At 36.1% G+C, this 17,787-nt stretch overlaps 1 protein-coding gene across 1 annotated transcript; it reads right to left on the minus strand.

Annotated features, from left to right (window-relative positions):
* Positions 1-1,356: 1,356 nt before the first annotated feature.
* On the minus strand, positions 1,357-17,009 carry atp1b3 (ATPase, Na+/K+ transporting, beta 3 polypeptide). Its single transcript, XM_015398044.1, has 7 exons — positions 16,624-17,009; positions 7,533-7,661; positions 7,327-7,440; positions 6,924-7,129; positions 6,208-6,267; positions 4,161-4,256; positions 1,357-3,381 (listed from the first exon to the last, which is right to left on the minus strand). Exons 1-7 carry the CDS (start codon positions 16,712-16,714, stop codon positions 3,214-3,216), a joined length of 864 nt encoding a protein of 287 aa, XP_015253530.1. The 5' UTR covers positions 16,715-17,009; the 3' UTR covers positions 1,357-3,213.
* Between the last annotated feature and the right edge of the window lie 778 nt (positions 17,010-17,787).

The raw sequence follows: 17,787 nt of genomic DNA on the forward strand, positions 1-17,787 counted from the left end.
AAACATTCTGTGAACCTGGAGAACAAATATGTCTGTCCACCAGGAGGCACTGTGATGCTGCAGGGGAACATTTTCCACTTGTGCGCTTTTTATGTTGTTTATTGTGTAACAAGACACCTTAATGATTCTGTTGGTTTTTTAGATGAGGATCCATCTGCAAAATTCATTTCAGTGTAAATTACCATTAATATCTTTGGCAGAAGAATAAGTGATCTTGAAATGTAAATGAGGAGAAAGTCATAAATTAATGGCTGATGGAATTATTAAAGGAAAGTATGGAAAAATTAGAATTAAAAAGGTGTTCTGAAGGAGAGGACTGGGAATCTGATGCTTGGAGCATGAACGACAAAGTAGGGTAAAGAAGTTCAGCGTGCCTGCTTTGGATTAGTTGACCAGATTAAGAGATTACAATGAAATTAAGTAAGAGCTGAAAGCGGGCCAGAGGAGGAGTGCACATATGAGCCCTTCAGTGAAGTCCTAGGAAGCTAAAAGAGGAGAGCCTGTTAGAGCACATCAGTCTGAATTAGGATCTCTAGATTAAAAAAATTAGATGCTAATGTTTGATCTTCTTGTTCCTCTTGGATCAGATGAAAAGCCCCGTTTGCAGCACAAAGAACTAAAATATAAACCAGCAAACTCAGATCTTAGACACAAGTTTAGTTTCTCTACAGCATCTGCCAGTTTCAGTCCCCATGGTGAAGTTTGTAAGAGATTTTATCTTTAAATGTCTCTTTAATCGCAGCAGCATTGGTTTTTGTTGACATTATAGAAATAAAAAACTAAATATTTATTTACGTGGGTTTTACTATCTGTTTTTATTCACCAAACTGAAACAATACAGCCCTAGTGAGACTTACTATTTAAGAGTTTAAAAAGAGTTTATTTTTTCAAATTCCCAAATAAAAGCATATTTGTTAGTAACTCAGAAACCAAAATAATTATTAACTAAAATGAAGTAATTTTCAAAATAAATGATATCATTATTTCATCATAAATAAGTCATTGGAAATAAAATAATATAGCCAAGGATGCTGCTCTCTGAGAGCAGAAATTTTGGACAACCTCCTAAAAATATATTATATTAATTTATACATATAAAATGAAGCAGGCTACTAATATTAATGTTTAAACCTTTTCAATTATGTTTATTATTTAATTGATCCTCGTAAATGTACTGTTAATATTTCGTGGCTTATTCAATAATAAGCCATGAAATATAAAAACCTATAAAAACCTATATATATATATATATATATATATATATATATATATATATATATATATATATATATATATATATATATATATATATATATATATATATATATATATATATATATATATATATCTCTCCTAGGGAAGTGTGAAAACAATGAAGAAATAAAAGATTCAGCGTGAAAAAAAAATTCAAAAAATATATTTCATTTCCAAAAGTCACAGTCTGAGCGCTGGTTAGGAAGCTAAAGCTTGAGATGTGGCTGTTTTATCCTGAGGCATTGCAGGATCTCTTCATCTGTCTTTCTGATGGTTCTGTGGTTTTGCCATCAGATGGCGCCACATCAGTTCATGTCTGCTCATCCCTTCTAGTGCTGGAATTCTATTTAGGCTTAACAAGAATATCTAAATACGATCAGGACGGACGCTTGGTGTATATAACCTAATTTTATCAGGATCAAATGGTTTTAAGTCCTTTTTGTACAAGCTTATAACATGACTCTACACATTTAATGGTTGTGATATTGGTTAGATATTTATGGTGACTTCTTTTCTCTCAAAAAAGGGAAAAAAAATAAAAAATAAATAAACATGTGGTTAGGGAAGTGTGTCTAAATGCTCATATAAGCTCAAGAGGATGTAAACTAAACACCCTGATTTGCTGATGAATAATTTGTCGGGGGATCATGAGTGGGAAAGAGAAATAGAAAACTAAATAAATAAAAGTCTACATCCTTCTCCTCCTCCAAAAACTGCAAGTGCTTTTATTAAATGAATTCAGCTTCACAAAAGAAGGAATAAAAAGCACATTTCAAGTGCAAAACAATAAAAAATGTGACAATGACATCTATTCCCGGTTTAAAGGAAATAGATGGATGAGAGAAACATGAGAGAAAGAGAAAAATAAATAATAATGTTTTAATGACTAAATAAACAATGAATCTACAAGACATATAGCTTTGGGTTTACCTTCAGAAATGACACTGTACAGTGAGAGGAAAGAAAAATGAATAAATGTTGTCAAAATGTCTTTTCTAGAAAAACCCTGCATGTTGGGAATCCTTTTTATTGTTTTATGATAAATGTGTCCGTGTTTAAACATCACAGAAAAATGTTCCTGTTTGTTTTATCAGCAGCTGCTCTGGGTTCAAAGTTTAAACATTCAGGGTAAATGATATGCCACAGGAGAGCCATCTGATGAATGGATACATGCATTCATAATGAATGCCTCTTAATGAATATTGCACATTGCATGCAACTTCCCGACCTACAATAAGAGATGGGATATGGAAATGAAATGCACACACACATACACTCTAACAGAAAACATGAAAAAAAACAAGCATAATCTTTTTTGGAAATATGCACTGAGGCTTAAAGCTTGTGTTGTGGTCCCTCCTGGTGGTCAGTCACCTAACATTAACTAGAGCAGAGAGGTGGGACACAGTGCACCTTTTAAAAGCACACTTAAGACAGCACACACATGCAAATGGCTTCATCTCTCCATCCATCTACGGAGATATATGCAGGTTTGTTGGGCTATTCTTTCAAGTGCAACAAAATAGACAGACCGATATAAGGTTATGATGTCATATAATACTGTAGATATACACTTTTTTGTATTGTAGATTGTGTATATTCAGATATATAGAGGAATACCCGAAGGAAGCAGCGGGAGGTGAGCAGCAAACACTGCAAACGTGGTGAGATTGCTTGCAAATACTGAAAACAAAAAACAAAAACACGTCCTGTTTATATCCCCTAGTTTATCATGCAGTATAAATAGAGGTCACCTCAAACTAATTTACAGAAAATAAACATTTTGAAAGCTCACTGACAGAACTGACCGCAGCATTTCCACCCTCTCGTGCTCGTGCTAAAGGAGGGTGCAATCGGCACGCAGGTGGGGTGTGAATGCTGCGGTTTTTATTTTTCTGTCTGTTTGCAGACGATGAGAGAGGGGGAGAAAAATTCTGGGTTTTGTAGGGGAGGTGCAGACTATTTGTCGGAGTTGATCCTCAGCCTGAAAGACACTCTACCAGCAAACTTGTCTCTTTCATTTCCAATGGGGATGTTGTTGGAGTTTATCTTGCACTCAATGTTGACGTCTTGATTGACGGTGATGTTAAGGAACTTGACGGCGACCAAAGGCTGAGAGTAATTCACCTGCAGTAAGAAAGCAAAGGTCATTTTTAGGGGCAAAGCTCAGATTTAAACAAGCAAAACTGTTAAAAAGTTCTGAGTCAATGAGTCAGTTTTGCTTTAAGCAAGCAAAGAACATGTTTTTTTTGTAAAAGGAAATTAAAAATAACATTTTTGGAAATTTAAATTTGACAAAATGCAACAAAGACATTATAAAAATGTTTAAATAAAAAAAAGTTTTGATAGTAGCATTGCTCTTTTCTCAGTTTGTATTTATTTATTTATTTATTTATTTATTTAATTTCTTTACAGATTTTCAAATTTTCCAATGCTACTTTTTTCATTATTTTTGCTGAGTTTACATTTTCAAGTTTTCCATATTGAATTTCACTTCGAGTCCAATACAGAACCTCAGCCTTTAGCATTAAAAACGCTGTTGCTAATGTCCTTTAAGACCAACAGAAATAAATTTTCTTTCATCACTCCAGAGAAAAGCCTGTCCTCAGCAGTGAAGAGAATGTAATTTGTAAAACTTAATCTGAAAAACGGAATTTTGAAAAAAAAAAAAAAGGTTTCAAAGATTAAATCTGTTGAAAAAATAATTGAAAATGTATATTATTTTAATCTTTAGAAAAGAATTATTGAAAGAAAAAAAAATATATATATATATATATATTTTTCTGGATTGTTTGTTTTTTTTGGTCAAATTTCTATTTACAAAATGTGTTTTTTGCTTGAAACAATAATGGGAGAAAGTCACCCCATACAGTTGCAGATGTCCATTAATTGAAAATATTCCCTACCTGAGCTTTCTTTCCATAGTAAGGGTAGTACATCAGATCGAAGGTGCCGTTGGAAGGAAAGTAAAGCATCTCCCCAATTTTGTCAGAGTCGTCTCTCTGAAATGGAGAAGCAGTTAGGAACATATTTCTGTTTTCTGTTTCCTCTTCCTGTGCTGCTTAGAAAACATGCCTGCTACCTACTTCAAGTCTAATATACACTGAATACAAAACGTTTTAAACTTCCAATAATGTGCTGCACATTTTCATTTAATCCCCCTTCAGCGAAGAACCTGGGTCTCTATTATCAGGCAATGATTGGACAATTTGATTGGATGATGCTAAAACCTAATTTAGATTTTTTAGATTTTCCATTGTAGCTCTGACTGTATGTTTAGAGTCATTGTTGTCTTTAAAGGTGAGCCTACAGGTGAGCATGAAGTGTTTGTAGGTTTGTTTTAAAACTGTCCAAAACAACATCAACTGTGGTGTGTCTCTGTTTCGCCTCAGCAGGGTGTCATCATTCAATAAGGATATGGTGATGCAGTGTTAGCTTGGTCTCCTTTAACTGGAGCACCCTTATGTCTGTATGGTTCCCCAGAGCATGATGATGCAAACACCTATTTTTGTTTTCTTCTGAACAAAGCATACTGCATGTTCTTGGGTTCTATCTGACCAGAGCTGCTTCTTCTTCTATGTGATAATCTGGCCCCAATGACTTTCTTCAAATATTAATATATTTGCTTATTATGAAAAGAAAAATCAACTAGCAATTTTAGCATTGTGTTTTAGTCCCACAGACAAATGTTTGAATTGATAAGAAAACAAGTGACTAAATCCAACCCCTCAACATGTCACTGTCCGCTTGTAGAGATGCTCTGAGTATCTTTAGTTAAGAGAAGCCAGACTGACAGGCATACAGGAGAATACATTTAAGTACCCTGTTCGCCAAGGCGGGATCATCCTTTCTTATAGCTCACAATGTTTAAAGGGATCAATGAACAGTTATAACGGCAGCATTTAGTATCGCTGCTTCCTTTTCTATGTCTGCTTCTGTCTCCTTGAAGCCCAGTCGGCTTCAGCAGATGGCCGCTCACATTTCTTCTGGTTCTGCTGGAGATTCCTTCCTGTTAATAGGGAGTTTTCCTCTCCACTGTCGCTACAAGCATACTTGGTGTGAGGGATTGCTGAAGAGTCCATGAGTCTACCCGATCAGCTGGTTTTCCTTAGATAGAATACTTTGAATCAATTTGACTGTATGATCTGGTTGAATTGTTTTTATAAAGTGACCTGAGATGGCGTGTTGTGAATTGGTGCTATATAAATAAACTGAATTGAAATTTATTTAAGAAATATTTATTTTCAAAGTGAATATGACACTGTAAAATACTGTACGCCTTTTAGTTTTATAAATTGAAATAAAATACTGTCACACAGATGATGCTATGTTGCTTACACAGCAATACATATAACGATGATGCTATGTTGCTCACACAGATGATGATGCTATGTTGCTTACAGAGCAACGCCATTTACTCAGAATTTATTGCTCACACAGCAATACATTCTGAGTAAATGACGTATAGGTCCTGTAGCTGTAGCTCTGTCCAACTAATATAGCAATGAGTAACCTTAAACCTTTTCTGTTTGAACTGGAGAAAGTGAACTTGCTTTAAAAAGCAACACTTATCTACCCATAAATGGCAAGTGGATCTTATTTTATTCAGGGATATGAAAGTAAAGGGGGTGATAACAAATGCATGCCACATTATTCAGATTTTGACCTAATTTATCACTACCTGCTAAGCCACTAAGCATCTACATTTCACTAGATGCAACTTCTTTGCTGATCTTACCCATTCGTCCTTGCCAACTTTGTATTTCTGATAGGGAACAATTTTGTGGATTAAAATGAGAAGACAGCAGCAAATATATAGATGAAGACAGATTGCTTCAAAAGAACGCCATCATTAAGAGGAAACTAAAGGGGAATGGTGAGAGGAGCTATGAATGGGCTGGACTCCAATTGGTTGTGTTCAGACTTTCATTGTGAAGGACATAAAGGGATTACCTTTGCACCACAGGTGACAGACGGAGGCTGTCCATCCTTTCCTGGCAGCATACCAATCACCTTGTGGGATAGAAAAAAAAACAAAGCTCTGAAACGTAACAGATGTCTCTGATAAGCACCTGTACTCTTATGCTGCTTTCATGTGGTGTCATAATCATGGTAAATATAAGAGACCAACATGCAAACTGTACATAGACACCAACTCATGCTGTAATTCTGCTGGAAAATTGGAAATACTTTATGATTCCTGAGTTGTGAAGAGGTCAACTTTGACCTTTCAACATGTGAGAGAGCAGAATTCTGTATGATGAGTACTGCATTGGTAATCTTCTATCCTGTTGTGTTTGTAGCCTACACAGTGCTGTGACATACTTTATAAAAAAAAACTATAATTTAAATCTACCATTTAAACTTGTGTCGTTTTTGAAAATGACCATTGATATTTAATTTTAGGAAGTTGCCCAAATAGCAGGTCAGGATAATCTTTGGATCCGCCATATTTCTCTTCTCTACCACAACATAAGCACTTAAACACAACGAGCTGGTAATTTCCACTTACAAGTGGAAAGGATCCTCTTTACCACATGAAGAAAGCATTTATTCAAACCATATTTTCTACTCTTTCCCAGCCGGTCTTTTTTTTTTATTGTTTCCCGCACTCAATGTCTCTTAGCAACAGCATCCAGTTCCCTTCTTTTTTTCCCTTCCTTTCATACCCGATTCAGCTTGATGATGATGCACGGCTTGCCCTCCTGGTATCCATAGCTACGGTCCTGGAGTCCGGAGCATTCCTCCAGAATGGTGCGGTTGAACTGACAGGAGCGCTTCGGGTTATTCTTCACCTCGCCGCTGTCCTCCTGCAGAAAGTACTGCTCCGGGGTGCACTCGTGGTTTTTCTGGGCCTGGATGGAGTCGTTGTAGGCTGCAGGGGGGAGAGGAGTGTGGGGGTGGGGGTTACTCTGTGAAGGCTCATGAGTCAACTGAAGCTCTGCCGCAAGGCAACCTCCTACTCACTGACGGTAAAAAGAATGATCCATTATTAGAAAGAAAGCAATTTGGATAATCCACAGCTGTAAGTCCATCGAGTTAGTTCTGGTAGAGCACAGCAGTCCAACTTACGTGACAGGAACTCATCTAGCTTCTGAGGGAACTTGTCCCAGCTCTCAGTTTTCTGAATGGTGTAAATGATATCGTTGGTTTCCTGAGGTTCATGATGGGGCCTGATCACTAAACCTGCGGGAGACAAAGAGGAAACAGGAAGGTGATGATGGCTCTATCTGAGTGGGTTCTGCACCCACGCTGTTTGAACTCGCAGTATCTGGCACCTGGTGTAGAAAGGCGGTCCTGCCAGGTGGGTTTGTGGTCATCCAGGGTCTGCAGCATGATGTACATGGTGAGAGCAAAAAGGCCCGCCAGGAAGAGGTAGAAAACTATATAGAAGAGGATGATGAGACCTACAGAGGATGAAGGAAAATATTGTTATATTATGTTTTAACAGTTTTTCATTAATTCAACAGGTCAAAAAAGAAATCTTACACTTAAAAAGACACCAGACAACAAATACACAATAAACTATAGCTCAAGACGTTTCAGTTCAAGTTAAGTTGCATTTTTTATGCTTTTTAGCCTTAAAAGTAAACTAAAAACACACGGTCATGGAATTAAAACAGTCATAGTCTAAATAAAACTTTTCTTATTAAGATGCAAACATGGTAATTGATGATGAAAACAAGAAGTTTAATGTTTGACCAAAACGGCATTGATTGATTCCCACCATTTCAATGTGCATAACCAGAATAATCTCAATCACCATGTGCTGACATTAAATGACACATAGAGAGCAAGATTGTAAAAAAAGAAAAGTTTAAAGTCTGTTGATGAGCCCTAAGTTTTAACCAAAAAATAGATGCTTTTGCATGACTAATTCAAAGCTTTATAGTGTGTTTATTTAGATTATTTATATGTTATTTATATGCATTTTGTTTCATTAATGTATGTTTTTACAAATTTGTTTGGTAATACTTTAAACAATACTTCTTTTTCTATTTTTTTAATTCAACTTTTCCAATTACCGGTAAGCATATGTTCTTAATATGCTCTTCATTAAGAAAAAGGCTCAGCTTCCCAATTTAGTGCTTCAGATGAACTTTGATCCACCTTCAACCCATCTTCTCCTTCGCTCATAGTCCATTCTTCACCTCTCTCATCCTCCAGCTTCTTCGCCACCATTCCCCGGTTCCCAAGTAGAAGACTACTCTAATCCACCCTAAAAAGTTATTGATCCAGGCTCATGTCTACTCATAGCTTAATGTCTCCTGCTGGGGTCCGAGTGCGAAAGAACTTTGCATTCATGTCAATAAAATCTTTGTAATTATCTTTATACATCAGGTCCTAAAATCAACATCTATATTTTCCAGTCACTGAAGGCAGACAAGATTTTCCATAGGGTCCTTGTTGGTAAAGCTGTATGGATATGTATACATTAGTGCCATTGAAATGAATTCATGGTTCTGCATGATATATAGATTAAATGGGGTTTAGAGAAGACTCTTAGGTAGCTGAGGAAACAAATTCTCCCCTAAACCTAAGAAACAATTCATAACAGTGCAAATATTCTGTATTAGTCCTCTTCATTTGTAGTATATTTTTGTTACTGATTTTAAAAATTAAAAATGTCAAAGTAGGAAGTACTTTAAAGTATTAACAATCACAAATTAACTACTTGAACTCACTTATCCTCTATTGTATGCTGTGTTCCGTAGAATCCAATTTTTACCAGAATAATGAGCTACACTCATCTTTTTAGAAGGATGCTGGTGACGATTCTCAGTCATCCAGGTCATAGTCATTCCAAAAAAAGAAAAAAATTGAGAAAGCTTTCTGGATGGGAAGCCAAATGTCTTCAAACTAGGAAAACAAGTCCAGTGTTGTTGTTTTTTGTTTTTTTTTTACTTTTTTGGAATCTTTTCAGGAAGCCATTTTTATGCTCAGCAGAATGAGCTTCCATCTCTTGATATAATACAAAATTCTAAATGAAAAACTATTAAACTATTAGAAAACAGTGGTTAGTTACTGACAAATGTCTGTCAGGTTAAAGTGAACAAAACTTTAGTTTTCTCTGTGATTAATAAATAACACTAAGTTATGTAAGTTATGTAAAGACAAACCCCACAAGACCAAAATTACTTTTCTACTCTATATTTTTTTTAAGCAAAAGATAGAAATTAAAGAAACAACTTGACATGTTTATGTATTTTTTTTTACCATCAATTACTAAAAGATTGTGAAACCCACTGCTGGAATCTTTGTGCTGTTGTCATGTCAACCTCCCCAATATGGCCACCATAATTTATGTGCTGCAACAGCCAATGCAGGATCTTTTTTATACAAGAACAGCATGATTAGACACTGTTTCCTCAGAATTTTCTGTGTTTTTAACCCCTATATAACAATCACAATATACGGTGTCCTGCAACTGAAAGTGAAATACATTTTATGCCGTGACTACTGTAGAAAAAGGGAAAAAATAAGCAAAAAATGTGACTAGTGTAAAAAAAAGAGCATGGAGCAGATAGGACTTCTGGGTCAGCATGCTTAGTTTAAATCTGATAATTAAAAACGCAATAGTTATTTGATACAAAAAAAATCGGAAGACAAGGTAACATTTTGTTTCAAACGAAAAAATAAACTGCCTGAATATACCTGGATGAAAATTTCCTTTTAATGAAAGTAATAGCATACAAATATTTGTTTTAACTAGTTTTGATGAGTCCAAAATATTTTGATATTTACTTATAATATGATGTCTACAAAAACATACAAACACATGATGTAATTGCAGGAAGAAAATAGAAATTTATTGAATAAATGAACCATTTTTCTCTTCAACATAACTTTGATAGCAATATTGACTTGACTTACAAAGTAAATTTAAAGTTAACTCATAATAATTTTATTTGAAAGTCGTTTTTCTAAAGGAGATTGTAGATCATCTTTATACAATATGTCATTTGCTGCAGCTTCCTTTTCTTTGTTCACTTGCTGTAAATTTTTAAAACTACTGATTGAATCCTCTAATCCATCAAAGAGGGACTATAGTAATACAATCTCATCTTAAATGATATTATGAAACATTACAGCTAAATTAATGATTTTATCACTTCAGGAAGCTGTGGAACTCAACATGAAGGCCACATTAGACCAACCTCTCTATAACTTATTATACAAAGTCCAAAGTAGATCTTATTTTTAAATAAATAATGAGATTGGGAAATTTAGCTACTTAGGAAACAATCCAAAATAAATTCTAAGTACTGCTAATGTGTGACTCAATACTGTACAAGCTATTATTTTTCAGTGACCTGGATTATTTCATTGTGGAGCAATACGACTATCGCCATTTTGTTCCGCTTGATTTATGCATGTAAATAGCTTTATTATATTTCATGCAGGGAGTATTACAGATTATATAGACACTGCAATGGGAAAGTTTTAAATCCAAGTAAAGTTTTAGGCCATTAATGGAAAAAATTAACATATTCTCATTAGTTTAATGTCATGTCTTGTAGTTCAATTGTCAGCTGTTTAATAGAATGTCATATTGATCCAAGGAAAATAGAAAATGCATTTATGTTTAAAGAAAAGAAATAAAATGAATGAATATCTGCCCATTGGTTAGCTTCTACAAATCAAAACACATTCTATTATCTTATTTTTGTAACAATGCACTTCATTCTACTACTTTTTATGTTTATAAACTACTTCATTATAATCCTACAATGAAGGATCTCATGGTTTTTGTTCTAAGACATTTAAGCAATATTAAGAAAGCATATTTTGAGTTTTTGTTTTCTTTTTTGGTAAAAAATGTCTAGAGCAAGGATTCCCAAACATTTCAATCTGTGAGACCAGAAATAACAACAGACTGGAGGCGCCCTAAATCTACATATTCACCTAAATACTTCACTCTATATTTATTTATACAAATAATTAAAATAAAATTAAAAACTGAAATAACAATAAAGTATTTGATTTTTTTATTGAAATATTTATTTAATTAATGTGCCATTTAATCATCTAATTTTACAATATCATGGTATCTTTAATATTTGAATCTTGTTTAGGATAAATTATTTAAAAATAAATTCAGCATTTAATTGTTTTCATTGGATATTAAGGTTTATGTCTACTGTCCATATACCCCGGTGCTCACATCACAATGATTGTGAAAACCATCTTGTGACCCGCCAAGCTGGAAAGTTAACCTGAAGCTTTAAAGATGCAATGTTTCTTTCTGCTTTATTTTGTTTTAATAGTTTAGTTTAGTTTAGTTTAGTTTAGTTTAGTTTAGTTTAGTTTAGTTTAGTTTAGTTTAGTTTAGTTTAGTTTAGTTTAGTTTAGTTTGATTTGGTTTGGTTTGTTTGGTTTAGTTTTTTTGGTTTGATTAATTTTACTTTATTTTAGTTTAATCTGGTTTGGTTTAGTTTACCACTTACTAAATCATTAATCAATCACACGTTTAAGAGATGCACTGTACCAGACTATTGTTCTAAGACCTAATTTCCACCTGCAGTCCCTGAAACTTTAAAAAACAGTAAATAGTAAAAGATTCTCATGGAAAATATGCCTGAATACAATCTATATCCAGAAAAGCATAATCACTTTCTATAAAATTTGCTATAATATTTAAGAGCATTAAATCTTATGGCTTGTGTGCCTTTATGACTGAATATTCACCAAACCCCTTTTGCCACTCCTTTTAAATATTAAAACACATTAACTCTTTAGTGGTAACATGTCTGGATAGCTGTTAAATGTTTTCTAAAAATCTGGCTAAAAGTGTTTGTAGTCTTTACATAGCTTTATTTATGATAGGAGTTTGTTCCAATCAGTTATATTTTTGAGGGGAAAAGCACATTGGCAGTAAAAGTCATGTCCTGAGGAACATCACCAGCAGCACTGGGAAACAGCTGAATGCCCTGTGACCCTCTGTTTCTGCTGGAAGCCCCCAGCGAAGCGCTCTTTCAGCAGCAGTGTTGCATCTACCTCCCCTGCATAAAACAACACTGGTAGTAATCCATGACTAAATGTCAAGGGGAAGCTGATCCAAGGGAGGGCAATTACAGAAGGGTTCCTTAATGATTCAAAGCCCATGTGGTTGTCCCTTTTTATCCAACTGTTTCCAAAAATATGCAGCCTTTGTTAAATCAAATCAAAGTAAAGTGGGAATCAATGATTTTATTGTGGAAGAACAAGTTATCAGTCTGCAAGTCACTGAGCAGAATTCAAGATGTCTGGAAGAGGCAATGACAAGACAAAGTGCTGAAGCATTTCTCTTTGTCTTCAAGGGAGCAGATTGTGCTGACTACAACGTGACACCACCCAGGGGAGTTTAGAGGTGCAAAGTGGCACACAGAACTGAGCATGCAAGCATCCCTCATCAACGTATAGAGGGTATTAAGTTCACAGCGTGCCCTCCCAGAACACACAGATGATGGACGGCGAAATTCTCTTTCTGCCGTTTGCAAACTATAAATGAGAGCTGCTTAGTTGCTCTATATCCAAGAAGATGGTAAAGAGCAACTAATGTTGCCTCAGAAAACTGGATCAAAGCCCTCTTTGAGGATAAAACAAACGTAATGCACACGGTTGCATTTTTTTGTTTTGTATGCCAGCCTGCAGAGCTGGCATACACACAGAAAACCACATATTTCCTGTCTATCGAAGACAGGAAATGTGTGGTTTTCTCTCAGAGAAAACTGGGAGCTCATGCTGTGTAATGGCTTTGTAACCCGATATAAAACAGTCTACTGAACTCAAAAGAAAGGCCCAAGGAAACAAACTAAATCTTAGAGCTTAACTGTAAGAGCAAGAAAAAAATAAAATAAAACTGCTTTCACTTTTTTGGCATTGCAGTAAGAGCACTACCCTCTTTTCTTTTCAGAGATGCAGAGGACCAAATTAGCCTTGTCTAAATCCCAGACTCAGAACCTGTTTTGTCAGCTGGTGGTCCTGTGTATCATCAAACCTTTTCTGTGCAGGCTGGCATACAAAGCAAAAATCGCAACCGTGTGCATTACGTCCATTTTATCCTCAAAGAAGGCTTTGATCCAGATTTCTGAGGCAACATTATGCAGAAATTCATTGACCCTCACAGCGAGATGAAAAACAAAAATCTACTTCTGATGAAGCTGACAAACTAAATAGTACTTCAAAATACTATTGAACCAAGTAAAAATAAAATATATGCTTTCTACTGGCTGTTAAAGATTATGGGTTTGAAAATTATGCAGGAATATGTCTATATTGTGCAATCTTAATGGGGTGACTTTATTTTCAGTGTTGCCCTGTAAAATGCCAAGTGTATGTCCTGTAATAAGTGACAACAGAAATAGACTAATTACTAAGCCTTAGAGAGCACAGATTAAACAGGCCGTAGGACCTTGGAGCAATGGGGACAAACTGAGCTGGATTACATTTGCCTCTGTGGGAGACAGAGCCGGCCCAAGGCGCAAGCGAATTTAGCTGCTGCTCAATGCCTCCAGAGCAGCAGGGCGTGTTCTGTGGTAATCACTAATGTTTATGAAGGAACTCATTTCTCTGTTCCTACTTTTATAAAATAATAAAGAAAAAGTTGAAAAAAATCAACTATTCTAAACTATTTCAGATTTGATATTGCTGATAAATCTGTTAAGTCTAATAATTGTTGCAAATGTTATTGTCTTAGCACTTGCGCCAGAATCTTTAAAACTGTTTCCAAATCAGTTAATAAAATAAATAAATTTCAATATAAATCAGTGCTTATTAAGTCTTTACTTAACATGTGCAACTTGCCTGTTTTATTAGTTTTGGGATGACTGGTTTTTGGCCGCTCTTTGCTATGCTCCACCCTGTTAATTAGAGGGAGCAGATGCACTGCCTCTCTATCAACATCGCTCTCATTCCACCTACCTACCTCTTTCAGGTATTCCCCACCATATTGTAACTCACATTACACTCACTGTATTCTCATCTGCTTCTGACTCTGGTCACGTCCTAGACTGTCACTTCCAGTCAACAGTCTGTTTTACCATCATCCGTCTTCTCAAAGCCTGCCACCAGCCTGCCTTCAGCCTCTCAGCCATCTTCCATTCTCTCAAAGCCTGCCTTCAGTCTGTTCAGTCATCAACTGCGTGCTCAAAGCTTGTTACCAGCAAGTTCAGCCGGTCACCAGCGTGTTCTGACTTGCCCTGCCTTCTCAAGCCTGCTACCAGTCTGTCCGCCAATTATTCCAGGCCATCATTATCAAAAACATTTAATAAACATTTTACAAGTAACACCATGTCAGGCTTAAGGTCAGGTTCCTAGAGGTTCCTCTTAACAAGATGTTGCATTTCCTGAATTATGACAAATGTGAGTTTGAACATAAGGATGTTCTGTGGTCTTCTTCCTTTACTGCATTTATACATTATAAAACAACATTTTACATTGACTGCACCCAGATAAGTCGATAAGTCAAAATATCAAAAATGGTATGTGTTCTTCCTAGTCCTTTGCATTGCCAGAATGTCCTGAATTGATACCTTCTCCATGAGCCTATGAAGTCATTAGATTAGGATTAAATCCCTTTGCTGAACTACACAGGCCAGGCGGGGCCAGGTTGAGGGTGATACAAATAGCATTTGGCCCTCGGCTTTACCCAGATTAAACTGCCCTTGGTGACATTAGAACACAGACATATGGGTGCTGCTATTTCATGAACCTTTGAAACCATTGAAATGATGGGGAGGGGCCTCAGAAAATGTAAAAAGGGGGAGGGGATTGGATGAGGTGGGGGCACTGATCATCTTAGTGTTAGCAGATTTAAAAACAAAAGCAATAGAAACAGCCCCTAAACATTATTTAGGGGCTGGAGAATGGTATAAAGGTATAAAAGAATAAAAAATGAAATATGTTTAAATGAATAAATGTTTAAACAGGTTTGGGTCAACTTTGTTTTTTTGTACCAACATACCCATAAAACAATTTGTTATGTGCCAATATACCAAAATCATTACAAATGAATTTATTTCTCTTGATGATCAAACAGTTTGATGTTTTAATGGAGATTTGTTTTTATTTAGTATGGAGAAAACAATTTAAATCAATAAAAGACCATTTATTTCCATTGAAATAATTTAAAGGAATTATTTAGCGAAACTGCGTCCAGCTAATTTCTTTTTAGAAACTATTCCTTTATACTAGTAATTAATATCTGAGTAATATTGTTTTATCAACATACTTAAGCATTGGTAATCTGTTTATTTTTTTTTACTGAAGTATACTCTGAGCCATAATGAAGAAACAAAATCTTCAGAAAGAAGCTTAAATCTCTCCCATGATGTAATTTAATGCATTTTTTTTTAAGATATCTTATTACGCCATGTTGCATTTATTATGATTTTTGAATCCCATTTAATCCATTTCAGGACTATTAAATATGACTAATTATGAGAAGTAGCCCCAAACCAATCCTGGGGTCTTCGAATCACTGAAATCTGCTTAAAAGGAAAATTAGAACATGCAAAACTTGTTCAACTTTTTTTTTTGTTGAAGCTGGGGACAGAAATGCATCTCAGTCACCTTTAGGGAATTATTTGGACCTGAGACTTTTGCATTTTGAAAAGGTTTCATATGAAGTGACCAACAATTTGAAAGCAAGATCACCAGCCCTTGTTGAAACCCGATATATCAAAGTTTAAGATTGTGTTCAGAAATAGAAAGGGTTGGACATATATAACTTTCTTACAGGGGGCAGTAAGTTTACAGGTGTGGCCATCCCTCCCAATGCCCCCCACACTAGCAACGCCCCTGTGTAGGTGATAAAAAAAGAAGTTGTGGCAAACAAATTATCAACCTGCATCATATTGAACGTATTTTTGACAGTTGGATGCAAGGAAAGTAGTTTCTGCTTAACTTAAAACAATTACTTCCTAGAAGAAGGGCTTATCTTCAGCAGGGTTCAGAGTAAACCGATGACAAGCACTTTGACTACAGCGTAGAGCTGCTGTAATCTGGAAAATCACATGGAAAAAGAGAAGGACACAGCATGACTTCACCCTTAGGTGCAGCTTTATAGCCCGGAAAAGCTCTGGCCTATATAAGTAATAACCCTCCATGAGGGAAATGATGTGCCGGCTTCTGCGCGGAGCGGTGCCGCAGTCAGATTTCAGCACCACAGCTCTGGACAGCGACAGTCCCCTCATGATCGGAAAACCTCCATAGATAAACTTCTGCAAAGGTGAATTTCTGACACTGTCACACACATTTTAGTGATTTTAATGCACCCAAACCCCCCCACCCCCGGCGCCTGAGGGATATACTCCCTAAGAGCGACCTGTTACAGAGCCAGGGGGAGCTTGTTTGCTGCATTGCTGTAAGCTGCACAGACTTACTCACCCCAGCTGCTCGCCGTTCTGCCCAGAAACTCCCTGGTCCTTGGGTTCCAAACACACTCCTTCCATTCGCTTTTCTCTCCATCCTTTGCCATTCTGTTCTAAATTAGTTTTGTTGTTTTTTTTAAAACCTACAAAAGTTGCGTTGCAATTGCTCTACAGTGGAGGTTGCAACAATTGCCCCTGACACCGGTAACAAAAAACAAAAAAGAAGCCAAAAATTAGGAATGATGAACTCAGACGCTCAGTGCTAAACAGATGGTTGGAAATGAAAGTAAAAAACTGTACAGAGGCCGGTCTGATGAGAGGGAGTACCCAGGACAGACCTAATAATAAGTGCCCTCCCCTCGAGCTATAGCCTGCATGCCGCAGAGTTTTGATGAGTGGTGCAGAAATGTAGTGATACTGCGGTAAAGCACTCCCTCCGCCTCTCTCTGTACGTCTCACACACACACATTTACACACACGCACACAAACCCTGCCTCATCCTCCCTCCCTCTTCCTGCAGGCTAAGCGAATCATCTGCCCTCCATCCCCACTCCTCAATGTCCCATGTCATGAGAGACAAGTCTATAAGCAAATTGTATGACCGGCCTGGCTCTTATTTTATTGGAGCAGGATGCATCATATATCCACACAACAATCAACAAATAATCCCACAGGGCCTCTAAAGGGCTCTACTTTAACATACTCCTATCTACTAGGTTTTTGTTTTTTTTTTAAGTTAAATTAAAGAATCCAAAACACATATTCAGCAACTAAATTATTCTAGAGGTATTTTAGGCACAACTAATTAGAATAAATATGTTGTATTTTCAACCAAATATTACATTGAATCTTATATAGAAGTTTTTAAGCCATTTGAATGCACCGACTGCAGACATTATGTCAGAATAAATAAGCTTGTTAATGAAAAGTAAAAAAAAAATAAAACTACTAACATCATCCTTTGCGACAGTTTAACAGTAGTTTGCATGACAGACACGACGGGGGAAATAAGGAGTGAAGGTAGCGCCCTCATTTGGAAAAAGTAGGCATTGCAGGAGTGCAGAAGGAACAACATGTCCCCTTTTCCCCTCTGCTGCAGCTGCTGCAGTGCAAAGCCTGATGCATAAAGCTGTTCTCCAGGTCTGAAGAAACAGCATTAGATTAAAACAAACAGCATGCT

The sequence above is a fragment of the Cyprinodon variegatus genome, unplaced genomic scaffold (assembly GCF_000732505.1).
Source record: "Cyprinodon variegatus isolate N-32 unplaced genomic scaffold, C_variegatus-1.0 Scaffold908, whole genome shotgun sequence".
Lineage (NCBI taxonomy): Eukaryota > Metazoa > Chordata > Actinopteri > Cyprinodontiformes > Cyprinodontidae > Cyprinodon > Cyprinodon variegatus.

Coding starts and splice junctions, on each gene's coding strand:
- atp1b3 (XM_015398044.1), bottom strand. CDS start 16,714: ATGGCAAAGGATGGAGAGAAAAGCGAATGGAAGGAGTGTGTTTGGAAC. Junction 7,130..7,326: donor GCTAGATGAGTTCCTGTCAC/GTAAGTTGGACT, acceptor TCCCCCCTGCAG/CCTACAACGACTCCATCCAG. Junction 6,268..6,923: donor TCATCATCAAGCTGAATCGG/GTATGAAAGGAA, acceptor CTATCCCACAAG/GTGATTGGTATGCTGCCAGG.